The sequence below is a fragment of the Sorex fumeus genome, unplaced genomic scaffold (assembly GCF_029834395.1).
Source record: "Sorex fumeus unplaced genomic scaffold, SorFum_2.1 ptg000025l, whole genome shotgun sequence".
Lineage (NCBI taxonomy): Eukaryota > Metazoa > Chordata > Mammalia > Eulipotyphla > Soricidae > Sorex > Sorex fumeus.
The window spans coordinates 2,357,501-2,384,920 of NW_026606082.1; the positions used below are offsets into that span (position 1 = coordinate 2,357,501).

The 27,420-nt window shown below is 59.4% G+C and overlaps 1 protein-coding gene across 2 annotated transcripts in view; it reads left to right on the forward strand.

Annotated features, from left to right (window-relative positions):
* KIAA1671 (KIAA1671 ortholog) overlaps positions 1 to 27,420 on the forward strand; it is a 78,979-nt gene that overhangs the window by 24,500 nt on the left and 27,059 nt on the right. The window contains exon 1 of one of the 2 annotated variants that reach the window (XM_056114484.1): positions 486 to 758. The exons of the other annotated variant lie outside the window; for it this stretch is intronic. Coding sequence (XP_055970459.1) covers positions 486 to 758 — 273 coding nt within the window. Of the gene's footprint in view, positions 1 to 485; positions 759 to 27,420 lie in introns of those variants that run through there. 2 annotated transcript variants of the gene reach the window in all.

Genomic DNA, 27,420 nt, shown 5'->3' on the forward strand with positions numbered 1-27,420 from the left:
CCGTCCCGCATTCTGGGCAGGCGGAGCCCCTCGCCGAGCCGGGGACTGATGTCATCCCGGCTGCTGAGCCGGGACCGGGCCGGCGGCGGCCTCCGGAAACGCGCCCGGCGCTGCGGGGGGGCGGTGAGGGCAGGGCAGGGCAGGGCAGGGCAGCCCCCCGAGCTCGGCCGAGCCCCGGCCAGGGGCCGCCTACCTGCGGGCAGCGAGGACCCGGGCGGGCGGGCGGGCGGGGTCACCGCCGCTTCCTCCCCCCACCTCCCCCGGGACCGGCACGCCCTGGAGCGCGTGCGGCCGCGCGCTGGGTTCCGAGAGCGCCGGCTGCGGGACTGGGGGGCTCCGCGGGCCTGACCCCCGCCCCGCCTCCCGGCCCCGTCGCCGGGGGTCGGCCCCGGCCGGCCAGCCCGGGCCCCGCATGAGCGGAAAGTGCTAGAGCGGAGCGGGCGGGGCGCGCGCCCCCTCCCCGGCCGTCCCTGCCCGCGCGCCCCATGGAGTACCTGGGGGACAAGCTCACGGCGGCCCAGGGCCACATGAGCCAGTGGGTGGGCACCGTGCGGCGGTCCTTCCAGGAGGCCCTGACGCTGGTGGGCGCGGCGGGCGGGGCCGAGGCGGCGGCCCGGGCCCCCCTGAAGCGCACCGCGTCCCTCCGGCACCTGGCCTCCCGCGGCCGCGACTCCCTGCGCCGCTTCTCCGCGCGCAGCCAGCAGCGCTTCTCGTCCCTGCGCAAGAGGCAGCCGGACCCCCAGACGCCCCCGGACGCCGTAAGCCCGACACCGGTTCCGGGGGGTTAGAAAAGCGTTATTTGGTGGGCTTGGGGGTTCTTGCGAAAGACTCCCGGGGGCGCGTCGGGGTGGGAGAAGGGGAGGTCGCGGACGGAGGGACGTCCAGCCGGGACGGGACAGGACGGGACGTCGCTGCCTCCCTGGGATCCTCCGGGCAGCCCTCTGGCTTCCTGTTCCTCCTGCGCGCCTGTGCGTGCGTGTGTGTGAGTGTGCATGTGTGTGCGTGCGTGTCCACGCTTGTTTGCATGCATGTGCGTGTGTGTGTGCACGGGTGCGTGCACGCACGGGCATGTGTGGAGGCATAGGTGTGCAGGGGTGAGTACCTGTGTGTGCGTGTGTCTGTATTTGTGTATGGTGCGTACAGAGACATGCATGTGTGTGCGTGTGTAGGCATCTGTGTTCACAGGTGCATATGCGTAGGTGCGTGTGTGCAGACATACATGTGCATGGGTGCGAGCTTGTGTGTCCATGCCTGTGTATATGCATGGGTGCCTATGTGCGTGTATGCATGTGTGTGCATGCATATGTGGGCCCAGGTGTGCTTGTGTGTGCATACGTGTGCGTGTGCCCGTATGTGTGTCGTGGTGATTCCCTGGCCGGGGGCTTCCTCTTCTCTCCCAGAGGGGTCTGCACATTGTGACAGGACACAGCGTCGTGGGGACGGGGCCGGGGCGGGGGCGGCGTGCTGCTGTCTCTCTCCTGCTGGCCTTGCGATCGATCCGTCCGCAAGTGTGCGTGTCCCGCCCCTCTCAGGCGCCCCCCAGCCCCCGCTCCTCGTGCCAAACTCACCCTCTCCCCTATTTTTAGGGAGGATTAGTCGGCACCTGCCACGGCCCTTCTCACCCTCCCAGATAAGTAAGTCACGTGTGCACGTCGAGGTCGGCACCGGCTCCCCTCATGCCCCCACCCCAGGCCGCCGCAGGTGGTCCGTGGGTCTGCCCAGCGGCCTTTGGGATTCCTGGGCTGGGCCTCACACTCCGTGGGGTTTAGGACCCCGGTGGGGGCCATGGAAGGCTGACCCTACTGCATATCACCCACCGAGGGCCAAAGCGGAGCCTGAGCCAGGGGCCTCGGTGGAGGATTTGGCGACGAGGGACTGGGCCCAGAGAGGGAGAGGCACCTGCCCAGGGCAGCACAGCCGGGGCCAGTACCCACAGGCGTGGGGTCTCTGTAGCCCCTGCAGGAAAGGGCTTCTCCGGACTTAGCTGAGGTTGGGGGAGGTGTTGGGGGGGCCTGGTGCTGTCACAGAGGCCACTGGGCGACTCAGCTGGCAGCAGACAGGAGCACCTTTCCTGGGTTCAGCCTTGGGTGGGTCTCAGTGGTCGGCAGGAACCCCAGCCTCAGGGGGTGGGGGCCTGTGAGCTGCTCTGGGCTCGCAGCTAGACCTCACACTTGAGGTTGCCGGATGCTGGGCAGCTGCTCTCAATAAGGTGCAGGGATTCTGCATATCCCTTGGCTGCTGGACCAGAGAGGTGCAGTGATTCTCCTGGAGTCACACAGCACCCAGAACTAATTGGGTCAGTTTGCTTGGCAGCCCTGATCCCCTCTTATGAGGCTTGAATAGGTGAGCTCGGATCCACCCCTGACCCCTGTCCTCCTGTCCCGGCATCCGGCATCCCTCCCTAGGAGGGGGGGTTAGGTGAGGGAAAGAAGACTGGAAATAGTTTCTAATCATCCTGAGATACACAGTTACAAAGTTGTTCCTGATTGGGGTCCAGTCATACAATGTTTCAGTTTCCCTCCGTTTATCAGGATACATTTCCTGTCCCACCCCAGCCCGCCTCTATGGCAGACACTTTCTCTCTCTCTCTCTCTGTCTCCCGTTCCTGTCTGTCTCTCTGTGTCTCTCTCTATTTCTCTGTCTCTGTCTCTGTCTCAGACGGGATATTCTTGTTTGCTTTGGGGCCACACCCGGAGATGCTCAGGGGTCACTCCTGGCTCTGCACTCAGGGCTCACACCTGGCGTTATTTGGGACTCTATGTGGGATATCGAACCTAGGTCAGCTGCCTGAGACGCAGGCATCCTACCCGCTGGACTATCTCTCTGGCCCCTGAAGAAGATGGGTAATCGTGTGTGTGTGTGTGTGTGTGTGTGTGTGTGTGTGTGATGGTCTCTCATCCCAGAAGCCGTGCGAGCCGGGGCATCAGCCAGAGTCAGGGCCTCGCTGCCCCTTGTAACTCAGCGTCGGAGCCATGACTCACTTCGCCCCGCACGTTGGGGGCATGGGGCGGGGGGCAAGGTTCCGCCCTCGGGGCCGGTGCCCACCGCGTTCTCTGTGGCACACCGGTGCCTGCCGCGCTGTTAGTGATCTCGCAACATCAATCCCAGGCCCACGCTCCTTCCCCTGTGGCATGTGACGTGTCCGCGGGGTGGTGGGCGCCCGCTGGCACTGGGAACTGAACGATGACTGCGCTGCCGGCTGGTGAAGCTGCTCGAATCCTCCCTCTGGGGGACGGGCTGGGGGGGCAGCGGGGTGGACACGAGCCCCCCTCCCAGGGCAGAGTTGACTTCCGGGCCCACCCCCGTGCCGTGCCTGGGTGGGAGAGGGCAGAGTGGCACGGGGGTGCTCTTCGCTGTCGGGGTCCAGGCTCCGATCCTGGCACAGCTGTGCAACCTGGAAGGGTCGAAACTCTGTGCCTCAGTTTCCCCATTCTGTGAACAGCGGGGTGGGTGGGGGCTCCTCATTCTTTCACTTTCTCATCCTTTACGGACGTGGGTGTGCCGGTGCCTTGCAGGTGTCCGGGACTAGCGTGCGCTTTGTGGGGCCCCTCAGGGTTTGCAACCGCCGGATGGTTCTTTCAAAGATTCCCCGTCAACTGGAAAATCCACGCCCGCTCCCTTTGACCGGGGTGTGTGTGGTGGTTGGGGGCGGGGGCGGGTGGTGTGAGGGGTACAGGGCAGGGACTTGGCTTAAATATTTGTTTTCTGGGCGGAAACATTTTAAAAGCACAGGCCATTCCTTAAGAGTTGGGGGACAATGGCTGTGTCGGGGTTGGGGGTTGGGGGTGGGGGGTGGGGGTGGAGCAGGACTTTTCTCTTTAGGACCCGGGCGGGGGCTTGATTTATCTCGGTGACAGGGTTCAGCAAAAGTCAGCCTCGGGCTGGTGTTGACTCAGGGCCTGCCTGCCCAGCCCACCCCAGTAGAGGAATCTCTCGCTCTCTGTCTCCAGATCTATCTCTCTCTCTTTCTGTCTCTCTGTCTCTCTTTCTCTCGCTCTGTCTCGCTGTCTCTCTCTGTCTCTGTCTCTCTGTCTCTGTGTCTCTCTTTCTCTGTCTCTGTCTCTCTTTCTCTGTCTCTCTTTCTCTGTCTTTCTCTGTCTCTCTGTCTCTGTCTCTCAGTTTCTCTCTCTCTCTCTCTCTCTCTCTCTCTCTCTCTCTCTGTGCCTCGCAGCAGGCGTGCCCCCAGAAATATCTCCAAAAGCCAGCCTTGAAGGCGTTTGCTAATGGCTGGCCTCTGCGTCCTGTCTGAGGAAGAAAAGGGAAACCAAGCGACTTGTATTGTCTCTGGGCCACAAAGGCAGGAAGACGCACACTGGCCGGCCCAGGCCCCGTGGAAGCCAAGGCCAGCACAACACGGTGGGCTCCGAGGGTGGGGAGGCCCTGCAGAACTCTCCGGAAGGAGAGGACAAGGCCACTGAGGCTGGAGGGAGGAGAAGCCGCAGGAATCGGCTTCTCCGGGGCTGCCACAGGGGGCCTGCCGCCCTGTCCGCCCTTCCCCCTCCCTTTCCCAGGGAGCGTCACCCCCAGATGGCCTGGAGGGTGGTCCCACCGAGAGAGTGTGTGATGCCAGCCCCACCCTGCCACGGGGGACGCGCCTGACCATTGCACAGCGCTTTGGGGAAACGAGGTCTGCCTGGGCATCACCCCGCCAGGCCAGGACAGGAGAGCCTGGCCGGCCTGGCTGTGGGGTTGACTCGTGCCAGGCCTAGGGTCACCTCCACTCTCTCCCGGTGTTTCCTGAGCACCGGCCTTCATAGAGCTGCCATCACGGGGGCCAAGAGGGCGAAACCCGCTGCCCCCGGGGCTAAGCTGGGACCCAGGACCTGGCCTGAGATACCAAGGGCTGGTCCCTTACAGGCCACGTGGCCACCGAGACATCCCCCATCTCATACCCATCCAGAGCCTGGACCAGAGTGTTCTCTGGGGCGAGCGGGTTGCTGCATGCCCATTGGAGCTGCTCTTCCAACGAGACAGAGGCCACTTGCTCCCCCTGGGTGAGAGCCGACAAAACATGTCTCGGGCTGGAAGGGTAGTACAGTGGGTAGGGCGCTGACCTTGCACACGGTTGAGCTGGATTCAATCCCAGCACCCTCTGTGGTCCCCTAAACTCCATAGGAGTGATCCCTGAGCACACAGCCAGGAGTAATCCCAGAGCACAGAGCCAGGAGTAATGCCAGAGCATCACCGGATGTGACCCCCAAAGTGAAAAAAAAATCTTCAGACTTGCCAGCTGGTCCCCCCACATCCCCCTCAGCCCCTTCCTCCCTGGGAGAACCTCCTTGCTGGCTGTGATTTGGTTTGGGGAACTGTAATTGTCGCGCGAGTGATTTCCCTGTAATTGTCAGGGGGAGGAAGAGCAGGGGTCTCTTGAGCACATCCTGCGTGTGCTGGGAGCTGGTGCCATCACACCTGAGGGGGCCGGGGCCAGGGGAAGCCCCATGACCGGGATCCTGGAGGCTGGGGCCCAGCACACTCCTGGGGGAGGGGGGAACGGGGGCGTCAAGACCACGCCCTCTCTCTGCTGGTTCTGGGTTGTGGGGGGCACCAGCGCCAACAAGCTTGCTTCTCCAGCCAGAGGCGGGGTGGGAATGTTTGGTTTCAGCGTGGATTACAGGAAGAGCCAAAGACCTGACATACTCAGCAGGGCTCACGCCTCCCTCCCGCCTGCTCCCCGCACAACACACAGGCACACGCACACACACGTGCGTGCACACCCGCCCCCCCCCCCCCGTCCTCATTAGGGGAGACTTTGAAAGGAAAGTGTAGGGGGGTGTTTGTGAGTTTCCTCTCCAGAGCCCCAAGTTCGTCACTACTTCTGCCTCTGTTTTTTTTTCTTTTTGGCTTGTTGGTTTTGGGGGTCACACCCAGTGACGCTCAGGGGGGCTTCTCAGGCCTCTGTGCTCACAAGTCTCCCCGCGTTTGCTATCTGGGATGGAATCGGGGTCGGCCGCTTGCAGCCCCTGGGTGACTCTCCCGCCCCGTTCCTTAAGGCTGCCGGGGCCAGGCAGCGCTGGCTCGTGTCCAGGGGGCGCAGAAACGGGTGACCGTCTGGGCAGCGGGGGGCTGGCCCAGGCTGCCTCGCCTTTGGGGGCACGAGCGGTTCCCTCGAAGCCCCGCTTTCTCAGAGCCCTTTCCTCTGAATCTGGGCCCACTAGAAGGTCCCACACAGCCGCGTTCCTGGACCCTCAGTGGCGCCTGGGAGGACCCTCTGCCCCAGCCAGATCCCTTTGGTGGGCGGCCAGGATTAGACGTAGCGGGGTCTTAACATCCGGAGCCGGCAGCCGGTCCCCTTCTCCTTCCTCACTGCCTTCCCCTGGCCCCTCCAGTTCGGGGACTTGCTGGGGTCAAGTCCCCGTCCCGCCCAAGCCCGGACCTGGGGAGCTTTTATAAGAGGCCTGCGTGACCCCAGTGGGGTCTGGCCCGGGGTGCCCGTTCTCATGCTCCAGTCTCCCCGTGTTTTTGTTTGAGGGCCACACCCGGCGATGCTCAGGACTTACTCCTGGCTCTGTGCTCCAGAATCACTCCTGGCGGGGCTCAGGGGACCATGAGGGATGCCGGGGAGGCGACGTGGTTGGCCTCATGCAAGGCAAACACCCTCCCGCCCCTCCAGCCTCACTTCCTGCCGCCTCTCTGAGCCAGAGCTGTGGCCCCAGCCCAGGAACGCTTTGGTCAGGTCCCTCGCGTGCGAGCCCAAGAGTGAGGCGTGGGAGTAGGGAAGAGTTGGTTGACTCTACCATTGAGTCCACTAGGGAAGCATTGAGTGGGTTAGTCCCCACTCACGGGTCAGGCCTGCCCAGAAACATGCCCGAGGTGGAAGCATGGTCCAGGAGGCCTTAGTGTGTGTGTGTGTGTGTGTGTGTGTGTGTGTGTGTGTGTGTGTGTGTGTTTCAGCCCATGCCTGAGGGAGGAGCCCTGAGAACGTTTGGGGTGAGGCAGGGGGCACATCCCGGTGAGAGGCAGCAGGTGCAAAGTCCCTGAGGCATGTTGCATCACCAGAAGTTTTGAGGGTGCTTAGAGCCAACACAGGGTGAAGTTCACCGGGGCAGGGTGGTGGCAGGGCCTCGAGGGTTCAGTCAGGATGTGGGGTCTGCGTTCTGGGAGTGTCCGGGGAGAGGGAACCAGCTGCAGCGGCCACTTCCTCCGTGCCTGCTGCGTGGCTGACACAGGTGGTCAGAGGCCATCCCGGAGACTTGGTCTCTCGGTGGGGACAGCAGGAGTGGGACCCCAGCGCTGTCTCTCCCCGCCTACCCCTGTAACACAGCCCGGTCAGCAGCCCAGCCATGGGCCACCCCTTAAGGGTGTGGAACTGGGGTATCGGGTCACCTGCCCAGCTGTCCTTTGCCAGGGACCGCAGGGGCAGGTGGCCTGGCCACACCCGCTGAAGGTCTCCTTTCTCTCTCCAGGCTGCAGAGTGATGTCACCCCAGGAACAATGGCCCCTTCATAGACCAGGCTGGGGCCAAAGGCTCAGCCCCAGGTCTGGGCCTCTAGGGGGCGGGGGAGGTGGACAGGGGAGGACCCAGAACTCGGCCGCTCCAAGGGACTTGGCTCCCGTGAGAGGCCGATCTCCTGCCCGCTGCCCCCTCCCAACTCAGAGTGGGGTGCGCTCCTTTCCATACTGGGCAGTACAGAAAATCTTAGCAAAAACATCCCCTCGACCCCCCGTGTGCGCCATCTGAACGGGACGCGTGTGTCTCCTGCGATCTGAATGCGTTTCCTTCCGGTCTTTTTTCTCTCTTGCTCTCAGACACGGCCCCCAGCCTTGTCCTTGAAAAACTGTTGAGGTTGGACCCGTCTTGAATGAATCCACACTATAGTGGCCAGGCCACGTGCTGCCGTGGGCCCATGTCCCCATCCGAGAAAGTCCTCTCTGAAGCAGGAGCGGGGTGCAGGGGGTGGCCACTACTCTTGTCCCTCTCTGTGACCCCCTCTTTCTCTCTGTCTCTGTCTCTGTCTCTGTCTCTCTCTGTGTCTCTGTCTCTGTCTCTGTCTCTGTCTCTCTCTCTCCCCGCATTTTCAAACCTCGGCTGTTCGGTCCAGACAAATGCCGTAGGAAACCAGAAACTTCCAGAAGGAAATCTGGATGGAAACTTATCACTGGGATTGTCGCTCTTCAGGAACTCATGAAGAATGGGGTCTTGAGCTCAGATGAATGATTCCTTACAGGAGGCGGCAGGGCGCCAGGTGGGGTGGGCAGCGGTCTGCTGGCAAACCCTCACCAGTGAGTCTCGGCGGGGACTAGCCTTGAACTGCAGCATCTGCGAAGGGCCCTGATGGAAACGCTGCACCTGGCTTTTCTCGGCAGCGGCGTCACTGCACAGAGCTGGGACGTCTGGTGATGTAGGCTGTGACTATGATGTGCATGATCTCTCAGGGGAGGGAGATCCCCTCCAGGAAGTCCTCAGGAAGAGGAACTTGGTGAAGTAAAGTAGCCATTGACAGTGAGAAAGTTTGTTTTAGGTTGGGTCACTCCCAGTGATGCTCAGGGCTTGCTCCTGGCTCTGCACTCAGGAGTTACTCCTGGCGGTGCTCAGAGGGGCCAAACGGGATGCCAGGGATCGAATCTAGGTCGGCCGCATGCAAGGCAAACGCCCTCCTCGCTGGGCTATCTCTCCCACCCCTAGAAGTGGGAAAGTTTGGAACTTTTTTTTTTCTTTGCCTTTTGCACGCCTGGCAGTGCCCGGGGCTTACTCCCAGCCGTGTGCTCAGGGATCACTCAGACTGTCTGTGGAGCTGGGAATTGAACCCAGCTCGGCTGCAGACAAGGCGGGGATGCCCTGCCCACTCTACTGTCGCTTAGCCCAAGTTTGGGTAGTTCTTACTTTGCTTTTGAACATGGTTCAGTTAACGATAACTCTGTATCATTTAATTTGGGGGGTGGGGGACGGAGGGGTTGTTAATGGCCGTGTTTAAGAGCTGGCGCCCAGAACATTTCATAGTTATTTCCAGGAGAGGCTGCCGGCCCAGACCGTCGGTTGTGCTGAGTGAGTGGTGGGGGCGGTGAGCTGCGGGTCTGAGTCTGGGTTCGGCCCCTCACTCCCTCCCCCACTCGGGCAGTCAGCTGAGCCTCTGTGTCTCTGTGCCCTCGGCCCATGGGCTGGAGATGGCACTGGGGGTCGTGTGTGCAACGCCTGATATAGTCGGACCTCAGCCACGTCTAGGGAAGGCGGACCCAGCGGGGGCACTTCAGGAGTCTCCCCATCCCATGTCCACGCCATTGTGAAGGCCCCTCTCCCAGTGCCCCCCTCCCTTACCCCCAGCCAGGCTGGCCTAAGTACGTGACCAGTGGGGCGCAGCTGTGAAAGCGTCACTTCCGGGATCCGGTTTCCAAAGGTCCCCCCCCAGGTGGCTTCCCTGGGTTCTCCCTCTCTTCCTGGCTCGGAGCCTGGTCTCTGGCCAACGCAGCTGCCTCGTCTGTCCGTCTGCAGGACACGGGAGCAGAACCCGAGACCAGAACCGCAGAGCAGGGACCCTCAGCCCACTGTGAGTGGACGAGACCCCACTCGGTTCCTAGCCTGGTTCCCACCTCCTGAGGCTCCCCCCATCTCCTCACCCGCAAGCCAGAACCACTCGGCTCGGCCCCAGCCCAGCGCCCCGACTTGGGAGAGCCGTGTGTCATTGGCCATTTCCCACCTCCCCGCGGGGGCTGTGGGTTCTGCCGTCGTCGCGGGCTGCTCCAGTGGTTCTGTTCTCGCGGAGGGGACCTGTTCAGTGCTCAGCCCTTCCCCTGACAGGTGGGCACAGGAGGGGCAGCGCTCACGTGGCCTGTGCACAGTTTGCTCGGTGTGGCTCTTGGCCTCCCGGTGCAGGCCTTTTCTCTCGTCGTCAAGGAGTCTTGCTCAGAAAGCCAGGAGATGAATCACTGTGCGTGCGTGTGCGTGTGCGTGTGCGTGTGCGTGTGTGTGTGTGTGTGTTTGTGGGGGTGGGGGGAAACTGCCCCTCCGCCTGAGTCAGGGCCCCGGGAGGCTTATGACCAGCGCACTCTCTCAGGGGTTGGCAGAAGCATCCTGGCACGGGTGGATGGAGTCCAAAGCGCTCATCGCCTCCTGTCTCCCCTCCCCCCTCCCCCATCTATACCTCATGAAACATTCATGGTGGAGGGGGCTGGGCCTTGCGCCATGGCCAGCTCAGGTGACCACTCGCCAGCGTCTGCTTCTCTGCGTTTGGCCCTGCTCCGTCGAAAGGCGGCCCTCAGACCTGAGTTCTTGCCAAGGGAAAACATTCTGCAGTCTGCAAAAAGTTGTTTATTTATTTCTTTTCTTTTTTTTTCACTTTATTTTTATTTATTTATTTATTTTTTACTAGTGAGACATCATGAGGTACAGTTGTAGACTTACAAATTTTTGTGCTTGGATTTCCATTGTACAATGATCGAGTACCCATCCCTCCACCAGTGCCCATTTTCCACCACCACGGGTCCCAGTATCCCTCCCACCCCCCATCCCCCCATCCCACTCTGCCTCCGTGGCAGGGCATTCCCCTTTGTTCTCTCTCTCCTTTTGGGTGTTGTGGTTTGCAAAAGAGGCAATGGGTGGCAATCATGTTTGGTCTATAGTCTACTTTCAGCATGCTTCTCCCATCCTGGGAGCATCCTCCCAACACCTTTATTTATTTTTAAACATGGATTTGGGGGTCTTTTGTGTGGTTGAGGAGAAAGGGTAGGCTTTGGTGAAGAGCCTGGAGTTTTCTTCTCAGAGATCGGGGTTTGCATCCCAGCTAGCTCTGGGGCCTCAGAGATGGGGGGCGGGGGCTTCACCCAACCCCACAGTTCCTGCAGCCTGGCAGGGCCCAGCTGCCCTTCCTTGTCACCTTGAAGACCTCATGAGATCAGGGCCCGTTGGGTCGAAGGAACAAACCTCCGGCTCCCCTCTTTTTTGGTTGTGGTTTGGTTTGAGGGCCACACCTGCTGGTGCTCAGGGCTTCCTCCTGGCTCTGCACTCCGGGGTCACTCCTGGCGGGGTTGGGGGACCTTTGGGGGGTGCCCCAACAGATTGAGTGCAGGTCAGATGCGTAAAGGCGGGCGCCTTCCCTGCTGTGCTGCCCGTTGCTCCTGCACCTTCTCCATCTTTTGTTGTTGTGGTTGATACTATTTTTGTTTTGTTTCCTCTCCCCCCCCCCCCAGTTCTTTGGGTCATACTTGGTGGAGCTAAGGACTCCTAGCTCTCAGTACTCAGAGATCACTCCTGGCAGGGACCGGGGCGGGGTCTGTGCAGTGCCGGGGATCCAACCCAGGTGGGCAGCGTGCAAGGTGATCCCCTGACGGGCTGTACTGTCGCCCAGGCCCCAGCTGTCCACTCTGAGCACACACCGTTTCTCTCTTTCTCCTCTTTTCGTTCGACTTGCTTGAAGTGCTCCATCTTCCCTCCCCTTTAGGTGGGCGTCACAGTGTCGGGCTGGAGCGATAGCACAGCGGGTAGGGCATTTGCCTTAAACGCGGCTGACCCGGGTTCGATTCCCAGCATCCCCTAGGGTCCCCTGAGCACCACCAGGAGTGATTCCTGAGTGCAGAGCCAGGAGGAACCCCTGAGCATCGCCAGATGTGACCCAAAAAGCAAACAAACAAACAAAAAAGCATCACAGTGTAGTTGGCCGTAACGATTTGACAGCGTCTGACTCGCAAAAACGATGAGCACAGGAAGTTGAATTCTACCATCCACCCCCCGGCACAGACTTTGTGGTCTTTTTCCCGGGGGTACCAGGACATTGCTCTCTTAGGGTGCCCAGTCTGAGCCTGGCCCAAGGGTCTCGGGTTTGACGCGCCACACAGAAAACTGGCCGCCCTGCCATTCCCCAGCCCAAGTGCCGCGTCCCCTTCCCGGCCTCAGTTGGCTATGTGGGGGGAACTGCAATTAAAGGGGCGCGTCCAGGGGTCCCAGCCTAGACGCGCACCCAGTAGGCCCCTCTGCTGTGGGGCGTGAGTTTGACCCTTGCTCTTCTCCGTGGTCGGGAAGGGGAGCGGGTGGGGCCCCTTCTCTGCGGCCCTGCAGAGTGCGACCTGGCGTTGCTCAGCATTACACTGTGTCCTGCTTGGTATCCTCACAACCTGTGTCTCTGCCGAGGGCGAGCCCCAGATCTTTTGATTCTTTGCACCCGGGTGCCCCGCACCTAACCCGTTTCCCACCCCTCAAGGCCTGTTTCCCACACAGGCCCCGCAGCCCCCCAACAGCCTCCCCCTGCTCCTGCCCTTGGCACCTCAGCATGAGGTCAGGCAGGCAAACGTGACCTCTGATGTCAGAGGAGAGAGGTCAAGGGTCACCCCCAAGGCACAGGCCACTGTCCCGTCGGGCTTCGGGAGTTGTGTGCGTGGAGCCTGGCCGTGATCCCCACCACTGCGGCCACCCCCGGGTGGGGTGTGGAGGGGGAGGCGTCCTTCCTGTCATCCGTGTCTCACGGTGATAACGCAGAGGCTCGGGGAAAGCCGTGGCCTGGTCAGAGCCACCTTGCTGACGTGACCTGGAGGCCAGCCCAGGCCGCTGACTCACTCCTTCGCCTCCCACACGGGGTCCAGAGGCAGTGACCTGGTCAGTCCCTGCGCCTTCCCGGATGTCCAGTGACATCCATGGCCTCGATGGACTGTTCCTGGGTTTTCGGCCACGTGCCCCCCAGGAGACAGAATCCCGGATGTGCGCAGTCAGGCCCCAAGGGGGAGCCAGGAGAAGAGAGGGGCCCCCTGCACTCCGGGTTCTGGGGATCCCCCCACAAGCCCCCAGAGAGCCTGCGAGAAGTCAGAACGTTGCAGGGCAAGTGGACTTGACCGACTTGTCGCTGAAGTGCCCCTTGGCCCCTGGCATAATTTTGGGCAAATCTTCTACACCTCCAGTGAAGCAATTTTCTCTTCAGCTACGAAAGGGAGCAAACGGGGCCAGGGTGAGAGCTCGGGGGTCAGAGGGTAGAAGTGCGCGATTCCTGCCACACCGGGTGTGGCCCTAAGCCACCTGGCTCGGTTATCACCAGGAGTCATCACCCTGCGCCCTCCCTGTCCCCGTCCCCGCTCAGAATGGAGCACTTCGTCGCTGTGTCCGCTGACAGAGTTGTCTGAGCAGGCACGGAGGACTTGTCAGGTGCTTGGGCTGGTCCCGCACATCCTCAGGCTTCATTCTTCACGCTCATGCCTCTGTGTGTGTGTGTGTGTGTGTGTGTCCGTCCGTGTGTGTGTTTCTGTGTGTGTTCATGTATGTGTGGGTGTCCACATGTATGTGTTTGTGTGTGTCCGTGTGTTCATGTGTGTGTGTCCAGGTGTTTGTGTGTGTTTGTGTGTGTCCGTGTGTTCATGTGTGTGTGTCCAGGTGTTTGTGTGTGTATGTGTGTCCTTGTGTGTCTATGTGTGTGTCCCTGTATGTGTCCCCAGTGTGTGTCCGTGTGTTCATGTGTGTGTGTCCCCGTCTGGGTTTCCATATGTGTGTGTTTGTGTGTCCGCGTGTTTGTGTGTGTGTGGTTCTGTGTGTGTCCTTGTGTGTGTGTCCCCCCATGTGTGTCCATGTGTGTCCTTGTGTGTGTGTCCATGTGTTTGTGTGTATGTATGTCCTTGTGTGTCCGTGTGTGTTTCTGTGTGTGTCCGTGTGTGAGTGTGTGTTTGTGGTGGGGGCTGGGTGAGGCGCCGACGCATCTCCCCTGGTACCTGTGGATGCTTTTCCACAGCCGGTTGAACGCCCAGGCCGACTGTCGCTGCGCTGGGTGTCCAAAGACTTGCTTTCTGCCCAAGCCAGAATCATCCTGTCTCTCGGCAGCCTGATTTCTAGAAAGGCCCGGCCCTGGCACACCTGCCGCTTAGCGCCTGTAAGCTCTTTGCTTCTGGGTCACTGCCTTCTGCTCCGGGGAGGGGGAGGGCGGACGCGGTTCCCATGGACGCCGCTGGCTCCCACACCCTCCACGAGCATCTTGGCAGGAAGCTCCTGGAAGGTTCTGGAACCGCCAATAGCCGCGCATAAGTAGACTCTCCACCATTCATGGCGGTTTTTATATGAGCCCAGGGAGCAAGCGCAGACAAGTCTTGGAGGTGTTGGGCCTCATGAGAACTTCCAGATTCTTCTAGTCCTTGGCTTTCTCTTTTTTTTTTTTTCAATCTTGCAGCTAGGGAAGCCAGGGCCCAGAGAGGGAAAGAGGCGTACACAGTGTCACACAGCAAGTTGGCGCCTTGCCTTGTGGGACCACCCTTCGGAGCCAGTCCTCCCGCCAGCCCCTAGCGTGGTACTTGAGCCAAGCGTGTTGGGGGCCATGGGGAGCCATGAGGAAGGAGGGGAGGGGCAGCACGGAGCTGATAGGGGACGCCGGGTTCAGTAGGGCTCATTCTGATGAGTGAGCCTGGCAGGCAGAGCAGCGGGAGATAGACTTCACGGCCCTCCCCGGACAGTCTCTGTGCTCCTACATCTCAGCACTGGGGGGCGTACAGGGGAGGGGGCAGGAGAGGAGTGAGGCCCTGTGAGTGTCTTAATCTTGTCACGTGGTGTGGGCACGTGATTCTGCGTGTTCCTCAAGGGACCCTCGGGCCCCCCGGAGAGGGACCTCAGTGGCCCCCCCCGAGCGGAGGCTTTGCACGCTGGATGCCCTGGGCTGGAGCCCCAGCACCTCACGGTGCCCCCCAAGCTCTTCCGGGAGCTGCCCCCTCTCTGTCTCCACCAGCACTGCAGAGTGTGACCCCAGGAGCACAGCCCACAGGGTTCTGAGCTGCAGGGAGGGGACCCGGGCGAGCGGAGGGGGGACGGTAGGATGGGAAGCAGACAGGCTGGGGTACAGCCCAGCACTGCGGCCCGTGTTTGGGGCGGTGGCCGGGGGGTGTGGCCACTTGGAGCTGTGGTGTCCTTGGGGGAGGGAGTGGGCTGCGCCTCGAGGCATCAGCACCAACTTCTGGAGGGCCCTGAGTATTGGCTCTATGAGAAGGGTCTCACCCAGGGGTCTGAGATGCTCCCCTACATACGCCTGGGAGGCAGGAGCTCCAGGGGGCCTCAGGGGGATGTCATGGGGGCAGTGTCCTTCGAGAAGCAAGCTTTCCTGCCGTTCCCTGGGGTGGCAGCACTGGTGGGTGCCTGCTCTGTGCCAAGCACTGTTGGGGTCTCTAGGGATCTGCCGAGGCAAGGCAGAGACTATGCCAGCCCTCACGGGCCGTCTGTCAGTTCCTTTAGAAGGGCCTGACGGTCATTTTCTCTGACCGTCATCTCGTGTTTGCGTGAATCGTTCCTCTGCCTGTTCTGACCGACGATGTGCCCATACCTGCTCACTCGTGCTTGCTGGCAGTTCCTCCCACACCACAGAGCGAAGCAGAGAAGTGTTTGCCTTCCGTTCCTTGGCCCAGAACAATATCCGGGACATCCGTAACAATCAGTAGCCTATGAATGGATGGAAGATGGGGTTATGGGAGATAGGGAATTAGTGGATAAGGGATGGAAGGATGGATGGGAGATGGATGAACAGGTGGGTGGGTGGGTGGATGGATGAGTGGATGAATGGATGGATGATTAATGGAAGAGGGACGGGTGGAGGATGGATAGATGGATGGATGGGGCATCAGTGGGACGGGGATGGAAGGGTGGATGGGTGGATGGGAGGTTGGATAGAGGTTGATGGGTGGATGCATGAATGAGCATATGGGTGGGTGGGTGGGTGGGTGGATGATGGGTGGATGGGTGTATAGATGCATGGATGCATGGTTGGGTAGATGGATGAATGGGTGTCTGATGGATGGATTGGTGTATGAGGGTAGATGGAGGGTGAATGGATGGAGACATGGATGGATTGATGGGTGCATGGGTGGATGATGGATGGATGGATGGATGGATGGATGCATCAGTAGATGAATGCATGTATGGGTAGGTGATCGATGCATGGATGGGTGGATGGATGCATGGATGGATGGGTGAATGAGTGTATGATGTGATGGATGGATGAGTGGATGGAGGATGAATAGAAATGTGTGGATGCCTCTAAGCTCTCTGGAACCACCAGCCCACTGTCTGCTGGGTGGAGTTGTGCTTTTTTTTGGGCGAGAGTCAGGGTTGTAACTGGGGCCTTCCCTGGTCAACAGCCCTCATTGTGGTCTTGGCTTTCCTCTCTGAGGTTCACAGGAAAGTCAGCCATGGTGGTGGCCCCTCAAGAACTCACCAGGCCGGCTTTGTGGGGGCCCGTCAGAGGAAATTGAGCTTTGTTCTCACCCCCTGAGTGCTATCCTCTGGGCCACGTGGGTTTCCCGTGGGTGCCCCACCCCCCTTTCTACTCCTCGTGGCTCACTAGATCTGTGTCATGGGCGACTTCCTCACAGCCCTGCACCTCGGTTTCCTAACCTCTAAGATGGGACTAGAGAGATCAACCAGTGGGAAGGTGCTTGCTTTGCACAAGGCCGACCACAGCATCCCATAAGCCCGAGTGCCCCCCAAAATAAAAGTAAATGGGGTTACTAAGAGTGTGATCTAGCGCTGTTTTGAAGAGCCACTGAGATACCACGCGGAGGGCGTCTAGGAGAGAGTGGCTCATGGTTGGCTCTGAAAGTGCTTCTTATTCTCTGTTTTTTTTTTCAAAAATTTTATTTTATAAGGTAGTTCACAATATTTGATTGTATTTAATATTCAAACACCAATCCCACCACCATGACACCCTCCCACCACCATATTTGGGATGTTTCCATCCCAAACCGTAATCCCTGTTCCAAAGTACAGCCAGAATAATATATTTCGTGTTGTTTGTTATGAAAAACCGCTTGAAGATGCGACCAAAAATTATCCATAAAGGAAAGAGTGTGAAGATTGTTTTATTTTGGCAGGGGCCATTACGACATTCTTTAGGATATCACTAACATGTTGTTAAAGGCTGAGTGATGTGAGCTTTCATGTGTATCTCTGAAAAATATGTACATATGCATATATATATTTCCCTCTGTGGTTGGTTGCCTACTATTCGAACCCCATCAGATGTGGTGTGGTACTCTTGGAGAATGGGTAGGGAGTGTCCAGGAATATGTTCACTCGTGCGTGAGGCTTGGCCCGAGCATGTGGGAGCGGCCTTGAGCATGGAGGCAGTTGGGTAGTGGAGGTTTTCGGCTGCCAGGGCTAGGTCCCTGGGGGCGGGGAGGGCTCTCTCCCGCCCTCCTCTGGGGCGCCCCGAGTGAAACAGCCTGGCACGGGGTCCGGTGGCATGGCTATGGTGGGCATCATGTTCTCAGCCAGAAAGCTGGCTCAGCAGGCAAGCTTTCTTTGCTTGGGGTGTTACTTTTTTGTTGTTGTTCTGCTTTTTGGTTCACACCCGCCGATGCACAGGGGTTCCTCCTGGCTCTGCACTCAGGAGTCACTCCTGGCGGTGCTCAGGGGACCATACGGGATGCTGGGGATCGAACCCAGGTCGGCCGTGTGCAAGGCAAACACCCTACCCGCTGTGCTATCTCTCCAGCCCCGGGGTGTTACTTTTTTTTTCCTTTTCTTTTTCTTGGTATTCACGTCTTCTTCTTCCTCTGTGCTCAGGGATCACCCCTGACGTGCTCAGGGACCCTCGAGGGTGTCAGGGGTGGAACTGGGTCGGCCACACGCGGGGCGAGGCCCTGGACCCCTGCTCTGTCTCTCCAGCCCTGAGCAAATGCTTTGCACACAGGAGGCTAAAGTTGGATCCCTAACACCACACGGTACCCTGAGCACTGTGAGGAATGAGCCCTGAGCACGGCATGAGGAGTGCCCCTTGAGCAAGGCCAGGCGTGGGCCCCCAAATTAAGCAGCACCTCAGTGTGACATTTCTTCACCACCATGTTAGGAGGACACTCAGAATTCCTGACAAATTGTCATTGGCATTTTTTTTTTGTTTTCTTTTTTTGGGTCACACCCGGCGATGCCCAGGGGTTCCTCCTGGCTCATGCACTCAGGAATTACTCCTGGCCGTGCTCGGGGGACCATATGGGATGCTGGGAATCGAACCCGGGTCGGGCTGCGTGCAAGGCAAACGCCCTCCCCGCTGTGCCGTCACTCCAGCCCCGTCGTTGACATCTTGAGTCATGGTTCATGTAAAGCAAAGTGCAGAGATGATACAGCCTGATGAATTTCAGTAGGTGTGTCACCCTAAACCCTTCGCCTCTGCTGAGGTCTAGAATATTCTCACCCTATGCCCGCCCCCTTTTGTGTGTGTGCGGGGGTGGGGGGGCGCTACACCCTGTGATGGTCAGGCTCTGCACTCAGGAATTATCCTTGGAGGTGCTTGGGGGACCATATGGGATGCTGGGGATGGAACCTGGGTCAGCTGCCTGCAGGGGGGCAAACACCCCACCCACCGTCCTGTCCCTCTGTCCCCTCCTCTGTCCCTTCTACGGAGGTCCCCTTCCCTGGCACTTGATAAGCACTCACGGAATGGCTGGACAGAGAGTGAGTGAGTGAAGAGTGACCGAGTGACTGAACGAATGGGCGCGTGAATTAATGACTCAGTGACTGAACAAGTGAGTGAATGAATGAATGAATGAATGACCGAGCGAGTGAAGGAATGAATAACTGAACGAGTGAGAATGAGTTAATGAATGAATGGATGAATGAATGAATGGGTGAATGAATGAATGAGTGAGTAAACATGTGTCACATAGATCAAGGGGGGTGGGGGTGGTGTCTGGCCATTCCCCTTCTCAAGTGGAAATTGGGGAGGAAGTGCCCATGGACGCCCTGCCCTGGGCGCCCCTGGGGGGGTTCCCCTGCCCGGCCCCGCAGGACCCGCTCCTGGAAACTGGGCAGGAAGGTCCTGCCTGCCCAAGACCCAAGTGGGGCTTTCTGGACGCGGCGGGGATTGTGTGTGTGTGTGGTCCCAGGCCCCGTCGCGGTCTTGTGACCAGCACGCTTGGGTCGGGTCGGCGGCTGCCGCCGACGAAAGGGTGAAGGGAAAACTTGCGAGCTCCAGCGTTGTGGCCTGGTTGTGATCCTGTTGCGTAAGCTGACCGGACTAGCTCTTATGTAAAATCCTGGGGCTCCGGCAGACCAGATTTAAGCACGTTCACGGGACTCGGGGAGGGGAGGAGCACAGCTCAGCGCTGGCCTCGCTGCGGGAGGCCCTGGAGAAAAGAGAGGATGACAGAAGATTCCGTGTAGGGGGACTGGAGCCATGGCACGGTGGGTAGGGCGTTTGCCGTGCACGCGATCGACCCGGGTTCGATTCCCAGCATCCCATAGGGTCCCCCGAGCACTGCCAGGAGTGGTTCCTGGGAGCAGAGCCAGGAGGAACCCCTGAGCATCACTGGGTGTGACCCAAAAAGAAAAAAAAGAAGATTCCGTATAGGCGAGTCACTCAAAACTTAATAGAATAAAATACCCCCGCCGTGCACCCAGTCCTGTTCAGGCAGGACGGAGCCTGAAAGATGGGGGTGAGAAATTTGTCCACTCCCGGTGTCCCCCCACCCCACACTGTCCCTGCTGAGCCCCACAGCCCACAGCTCGGGGGCCCAGGCTCAGCTCCCCGCTGTCCTTCAGTCTCGCCCTTCCTGGGAAGCAGAAGCCTTGGGAGGAAGAGGAGGGGAAGAGGAGCTGGCTGGCCCTGGGAGCCCCCCTCCTGCTGACCTTCCTGGCCCAGGAGGTCCAGAGCCCCTGCCCTCTCCCACCTCCCCGAACACGGGGCGACTTCTTCCATCTTCCTACATGCCAGACTTTGGTGGCTCTGCTGAGAATTTTTTTTTTTAATTTTTATTAGTGAGACATCATGAGGTACAGTTGTAGACTTACAAAATTTTGTGCTTGGATTTCAATTATACAATGATCAAATGCCCATCCCTCCACCAGTGCCCGTCCTCCACCACCACGGGTCCCAGTACCCCTCCCACCCCCCATCCCACCCTGCCTCTGTGGCAGGGCACTCCCTTTTGTTCTCTCTCTCCTTTTGGGTGCTGTGGTTTGCAAGAGAGGCATTGGGTGGCAATCATGTTCGGTCCATAGTCTACTTTCTGCTGAGAATTTTTTTGAGAGTTGAGAAAGGAAGAGGAAGGAGGGAAAGTGGCCTCCCTCGTGCTGTCCAGGTCCCTCTTGGAGAGGAGGGGACATTCCCAGTGGAGGGGTCAGAGTTGGAGGGGAGAAGGGGGGTGGGGGTGGGGAAGTCCTTGCAGGGCTGAGTCTGTGAACCTGAGTCCCAGTCCCGAGTTCAACCCTGGGCAGCCAAATCCAGGGCCCTGCCCTGTGACGGGTGCATTTCCAGACTGCGTGGGCAAGAGATGCCAGCCAGCGGGTACCCCACCTGCAGGCTCGTACCCTGCCCCCTCCGACCTGCAGACTGAGAACCCCACCCCGCCCCACCCCCACCTGACACAGCTTCGCACGGCTTCGAGAGGGGTCCGCTCTGGAGGGTCTTTGCTTCCGTCTCTCCCTCCCTCCAGGCTCCCCCGGGCAGCAACGCAGACACAGACAGATCCCCCTGCCAGGGGTGGGGTGATGGGGCTGTCCCCTGGGCTGCAGGCAGATGTCATCCCCGGAAACAGTCAGCACGAGGGACCTCCATCAGCCCTGGCTGCCCGCCCGCCTGTGGCCCGTGCCACGCTTTGCCAGTGAGGTGGGGCGGAGCCCTGTGGGTCGCCATTGTGTGGCCTCTCTCAGCCGTCAGAGCCTGGGGTGACACTGTCCCTTTCCTCATTCAAGGGACCCCTCGGTCCCGGGGGCGGATGGCAGCTCGACCAGCTCACGGCTGGGTGGCAGCTTCCGTTACCCCTCCGTGCCTCGGCTTGTCCCTTTTCCAAAGGGGCCAAGCAGGTTCACCCTTGGGGTTGTTCTCAGGATAACAGTTGGCGTGGGTCAGACCGTGTGGCCCAGTGGTTAGCGAGCGTTTCGGCAGTGGTGGCATCAGGATGACTTGCCTGGGAGGTGCTGGCACATGCCGCTTGTTAGTAAGTTGGACTTTCCAGGGCACAAAACTTTGTGCACTTGTGAGTCCTGGGAGTCCTGCTTGTCTTCTGTCCACCTCCAGTGGGTTAACAACACAGGGAGTCTGTAATCAGGACTTGGGTCCTCTCTCCGACTCCAGATCTGGTGATGGGCAAGAGAAAGGGGGCTCTCCAGAAATCAGGGGGCCCCAGTCCCGGCTCTCAAGACTCTGACATCATCAGGGCACTGGAGACTGTTGTTGTTGTTGTTGATTTTGGGGAGGGGGGTGAGCCACACCCTTGATGCTCGAGGGTCCCTCCTGGCTCTGCACTCAGGAATCACTCCTGGAGGTGCTTGGGGGACTCTATGGGACGTTGGGGATCGAACCCGGGTCTGCTGCGTGCAAGGCAAATGTACTATCTCCAGCCCCAGAACACTGACGTTTGGATTTAGAGTTCCCACGTTGAGGGGGCTGGGGAGCTTGGACCCCCAGGGGTTTAGCAACTGGCCTTGCAAGCCGACCCAGGTTGGATCCCCCAGCACTGCGTGTGGTCCCCCGATCCCCTCTCAGGAGTGGCTCTTGTGTGCAGAGCCAGGAGTAAGCCCTGAGCACTGCTGGGCGGGCGTGTTCTCCCCAAATCTTCCCCCATCCCCCCAAAAAAATAAACATTCAAAGCTCCCGGGCGTTTCCAGGGCCGAGAAGCAGCCCGAGAGAACGCAGGCTGTAGGGTTCCAGGGGCCAGTCCTGGACTTGCTGCTTTCCTGCTGGGCGCTGGCGGGCAAGTTCCCACACCTCTTGGAGCCTCGGCTGGGAGAGGCTTCAAGAAGGTGCAGGGAGCACACTGTAGGGGCAAAGGCAGCTCAAATAGAGAAGGGAGCACCAACTAAAGGGTTGGGAGGACCCTCCCAGGATGGGAGAAGCATGCTGAAAGTAAACTATAGACCGAACATGATTGCCACCCATTGCCTCTTTTGAAAACCCCAGCACCCAAAAGAAGAGAGAGAATAAAAGGGAATGCCCTGCCACAGAGGCAGGGTGGGGGTGGGGGGTGGGGGTGGGAGGGATACTGGGATTGGTGGGGGTGGAGAATGGGCACAGGTGGAGGGATGGGTACCCGATCATTGTATAACTGAAACCCAAGCACAACAACTTGTAAGTCTACAACTGTACCTCATGGTGTTTCACTAATAAAAAATAAATTAAAAAAATAAATAAAGAAGGTGCGGGGAGGAAGGACAGCTCTGAAGGGCCCCTGCAAGGCTCCGGTGAGTCAGAGGAGACGGTTTGCAGATTGCTCTCAGGTGCCCGGGCTGGGCAGCGACCTTAGATCAGCTGCCTGTCAAGCAGCCAGCCCCTCCCCTCCGTCCACAGAGCTTTCCTCTCATGCCCCCCAACTTCATTCTTTGAATCTGGGAGGGTTTTTTTTTGGGGGGGGGGGGCAGGTGTCTGGGATCGAACCCAGCATCAAGCTTCATGGCTGGTGCTCTACCACGACGCCCCAGCCCCAGACCCCTGGAGTATTTTGTCTGGCTGCCCTAGACTAATCTCAAGTCCACACGTGTTCCTTGGACCAAGGACCTAGAATGGCTTCATCACTTGGTTAAACAATGGTCAAATGACGGGTTCCAGAGCTTTCGCTCATGCAGAAATGCATTGGGAGCATCCAGAGCTGGTTCCTGTTCATGTGCGCTGTGTGTGTGTGTGTGCGTGTTTGTCTCTGTCTGTGTCTGCAACACTGTATGTGTATGTCTGTGTTTGCGTCACTGTGTGTATGTGTCTGCATCACTGTGTGTGTCACTGTGTGTGTGTCTGCATCACTGTATCACTGTGTGTGTCTGCATCACCGTGTGTATGTCTGCATCACTCTGTGTGTCTGCATCACTGTGTCTGTGTGTCTATGTCACTGTGTGTATATCTGCATCACTGTGTGTATGTCTACATCTCTCTGTGTGTGTCTGGGTGTCTGCATCACTCTGTGTGTTCTGTGTGTCTGTCACTGTGTGTGTCTATGTGTCTGTATCACTGTGTGTCTCTGTATGTATCACTGTGTTTATGTGTGTATGTGTCTGCATCGGGCTGGAGCGATAGCACAACAGATAGGGCGTTTGCCTTGCAAGCAGCCAACATGGCCGACCCGAGTTCGATTCCTCCGCCCCTCTCGGAGAGCCTGGCAAGCTACCGAGAGTATCTCACCCACACGGCAGAGCCTGGCAAGCCACCCGTGATGTATTCGATATGCCAAACACAGTAACAACAAAGTCTCACGATAGAGATGTTACTGGGCTCGCTTGAGCAAATCGATCACTGTGTGTGTGTCTGCGTCACTGTGTATGTCTGTGTCTCTGTTGGTGTCACTGTGTGTGTGTCTGCGTCACTGCATGTGTATATGTGTGTGTCTGTGTCTGCGTCACTGTGTGTGTGTGGTGGTGGGGGGGGTGTCTGAGAAGGGCTGTAAACCTGCCAGGGACTTGACGTCAGGGGAACTCGGCTAGGCCCGAGCTTCACTGGCCTGCATTCTGAGATGCTAAGCCTAGAGCAGAAACGGGCTTCCAGGACAGCGGGATTCAGTGACCAGCGTTAACCATGGAGTTTACCCCGTGTCTTGCTTGGACTGGCATCTTGTCTAACGCACTGTTGGGAACTCTGCCCCGCCACTGCCCACTCTTAATCGTGCCCCCAGATTTCTGCTGGGTGGCTTCCAGGCCGGAGTGATAGCGCAGCGGGGAGGGCACTTGCCTTGCACGTGGCCAACCCAGGCTCAATCCCCCGTGTCTCATATGGTCCCTCAAGCCCTGCCAGGAGTAATTCCTGAGCATGGCCAGGTGTGGCCCCCAGATCGAACAAACAAGTGGCCCCCGGGCTGCCTTTGCTCTGGTTTTCAGGGGCCCCACAGGAGGATGGGGGAGGTGGCCAGGCCTTCCCACCCTCCTGTGTGAGACGCGATTGGGAGGGGGCCACAAGGGCCCAGAGAGCCATCTGGGGGGTCCGAGCGTGGGATCCAGAGCCTGGCCGGGACCTGGGTTTCCTGCCCTGTTCCATGGTGGGCCTGTGCGGCCCCGAACCTGGTCGGCCTCCAGTGATTATTGAAACGAGCAGTTTCCGGGAACAGAGCAAATCCATGGAGTTTAATTAATGACTGTGCCAGAGGCCTTGGCAGCTGGATTCCTGTGTTTACCACAGGCCGGGCTGGCACACGCTTCAGGAAGATCTGCAGGGAGGGTGGGGCCGCTCCCCACCCACCCCTGCCTGCCTGCGCCTGGGGTGTGTGTGTGTGTGTGTGTGTGTGTGTGTGTGTGTGAGAGAGAGAGAGAGAGAGAGAGAGAGAGAGCGAGAGAGAGAGCGCTTGAAATACAATCCCCGCACCCCTCCAGCCCCACTTTTATTATTTTTAAAAGCTACTGGCGTTTTTGTTTTCAGCCCTCTTTATCAGTTTGTCGAAACCAAATCATCCCCCAGGGACCCTGAAAATAAAAGTGTCTGACGTCGGCAGAACCGAGGAGAAGCGTTCTCGGCTGTCCCATTAGTCGGTGCAAGTAAGCCAGGTCGTGGGGGCCAGGAGGTCACTCGGGAGGGAGGGCACGTGCCTTGCGCAGCGAGGTCCTGGGGTTCCAGCCCCCCGCCCCCACCACCACCACCCCAGCCCCAGCACTGCCAGGACTGGCCCTGCTGGAACCTGAGCGCCTCTGGGTGGGTGGGCGGGACCCTCCCCCCTATAGTCAAGGCCAGGGCAAGAGGACAGCGGGGAGGGTGCCCACCTTGCACGCAGCCCACCCAGGTTCTACACTTCCCGGATGGTTCCCTGAGCCCTGCCAGGAGTGATCCTCGAGCATAAGCCCTGAGCACTGCTCGATGTGGCCCTCAAAACCGAATTTTAAAAACAAATGGACAGGGGCTGGAGCAATAGCACAGCGGGGAGGGCGTTTGCCTTGCACGCGGCCAATCCGGGTTCGATTCCCAGCATCCCATATGGTCCCCTGAGCACCGCCAGGGGTGATTCCTGAGCACAGAGCCAGGAGGAACCCCTGTGCATTGCCGGGTGTGACCCAAAAAGCAAAAAACAAAAACAAAACAAAACGGATAAACCAGGTTGTCACTGAGTAATGGGCAGTGAAACCCCAGTGCCATCCCTGGCATCCCAGACGACCTCCCCCGCCAGCACCGCCAGGAGTGACCCCTGAGCATCGCCGGGTGTGGCCCCCCAACCCAAACTGAAATAAAACACTGACAGCAGCGAGTGTGCGGGTGAGGATCTTCCCAGATGTGTGTGCACAGAGCCGGGTTCCACCGCCCGCTCTCCTTCGAGGCTGAACAAGCTCAGGCAGGCGCAGCCCTCGCAGGCGGGGCTGCTGGCAACCACGCCACAAATGTGGGCGACCATCCCCCTCGTCCTCCTCATCCTGTACACCCGCCACCCATCACCAGGCGCCACGGCCCGGTCTGGGGGCGACCCGCCAGCCGGCCAAAAAGGCCCAGCGTAGCAGCTCGAGAATCACCCTCGTGTCTGGGGCTGTCCCTGGGCCCCGCCCCCCACCCCCCTCGGGCCCTGGGGGGCCCTCCAGGCGTGGGGGCGTGGGTGCTGCCTGTAGTAGCTGACTGCTCCCCCCCACCCACCCTGCATTCACACGTCTGCAGTGTCCTTCCCACTCCCGAAATCTGAAGAGTCGGAGGAGCGGTGTGTGACTAATTAACGCCTCCTAATGGGGGAAATATGACCTTTTAGATGTCATTAGTGTGACAGCCGCCCAAAGGGGATCCTGCCCCCTCGCGTGGCTGTGGGACGAAGGCTCCGGAAGTGGAGGAGGGAAGCGTTTCCTCCCTGGCGTCTGTCCTCTGAGGCCCTGCCCCGCCCCCGCCAGCCCCTGGGGCGGCCTCCCAGCAGCCCTGCCCGGCCACGGCTGACATGCACACTCTGTCACAGGAGCCTGGGTGGGTCTCCTTCCTACCGGGCCTCTCCTGAGCCCTGCGTTTTCACCCCGCGCACGTCAGGGGCGGAATCTGACCTCCAGGGGCGGGCCGAGAGGCCTGATCGAAGTCACACAGTAACCGAGACGGAACTTGGACCCCGAGCTTTGGACGTGGTGTGTCAGCCCGCCATGCTGTGTCCCAGGCCCCTGTGATCTCCCGGGGGAGCTTGGGATCTCCCCGGCCCTGCTTACAAGGGGGAGGCAAGGGCCCTGGTCTCTAGGTGGGCTACTTGAAGTGCATTTCCCATACCATGCCGCCTGGCGCACGCATATGTGTGTGTGTATGTGTGTGTGTGTGCATGTGAGTGTGTATGCATGTGTGTGCGTGTGTGTGTGCACGCATGAGTTGTGTGTGCATTGTGTGTGCTCGCATGCATGTAAGTGTGTGTGTGCGAGAGTGTGTGTGTGTGTGCACACGTGAGTTGTGTGTGCATTGTGTGTGCTCGCATGCACGTAAGTGTGTGTGCAGAGTGTGTGTGTGCATGTGTGCGTGTGTGTGTGTTTTTCTAAAGAGGGGCCAACTCCCAGCAGAGCTAGGCCTGCCTGGCTGGTGGTGCCCACGCCAGCAGTGTTAAGATGCTTGTTCAGTGTTTGGCCCATTGTACCTGGGGCCCCCTGGGGCCACATCCAGTTGTGTTTGGGGTACGGGGCGTGCGTTCTGGTGAGCCAGCTCAGAGCATTGCACGTGCTGAGCGTACGCTCCAGCCCCTGAGTGCTCGCTCTGGGCCATGGCTCGGCTGTGTGCACGCCCGTCTCCCCTCACCTGTACCCCATCGTTAGGGTATGGTCCCTGCCCTTGAAGAAGCAGCGTATGAGCCAGTCCCCATTGGCCTTCGCCCCCAGAGCCGGGCAATCTGGGCCTGTGCCCTCTTCCTGCACTCACAGAGGAGAGAAGGGAGGCTGTGAGTTCAGCGCTGGGCATCATGGAAGCTTTCAGGAGTCAGGAAGCCCGGAGCTTTGTCCTGGTTCTTACCCTTTATTATCTATCTATCTATCTACCTATTTTCGCTTGATTTGGGGGCCACACCCAGCTGGTACTCAGGGCTTTGCGCTCAGGACTCGCTCCTTCCTGTCGGGGTCCAGGGGACCATCTGGTGTGATGGAACCCAGGTTGGCCTCCTCGCTGGCCTTCCCGCTTGCAAGGCAAGCGCCCGCCCCATTGTCCTAGCACTCTAGCCGGGTCCTGGCAGTGCTTCCTGCCGTGGGCCAGAGGACATGCCTCCCTGCTTATGCCTCCATGATCCCACCTCTCCTGCTGCGTGTGTGTGTGTGTGTGTGTGTGTGTGTGTGTGTGTGTGTGTGTGTTTTGTTTGGGGGTCATACCCAGCAGCATGCCGGAGATATTGTAGTGTTTCCGCATTCCCGGCTTTTCACCTGTGCTCTTCGATCAGAAAGACGCTGGCGCGTGTGTGTGTGTGTGTGTGTGTGTGTGTGTGTGTGTGTGTGTGAATGCGCACGCCTGCTTAACCCATGTGTGCCTGCCTGCATGTGAGTGGAGTGAGACGCTGGGCCTACACATCTCCCAGCACAAATCACGGCGTCCCAAGTCAGTCGCTAAAGGGAAGCCTTCCCAGCCGCCCAGAGCACATGTGTCCCATCTGCGGGCCACGGCTTTGAGGCCGCCAGCCTCTAGTCAGACGCCACTGTAAGCATTAGGGAATATGAGG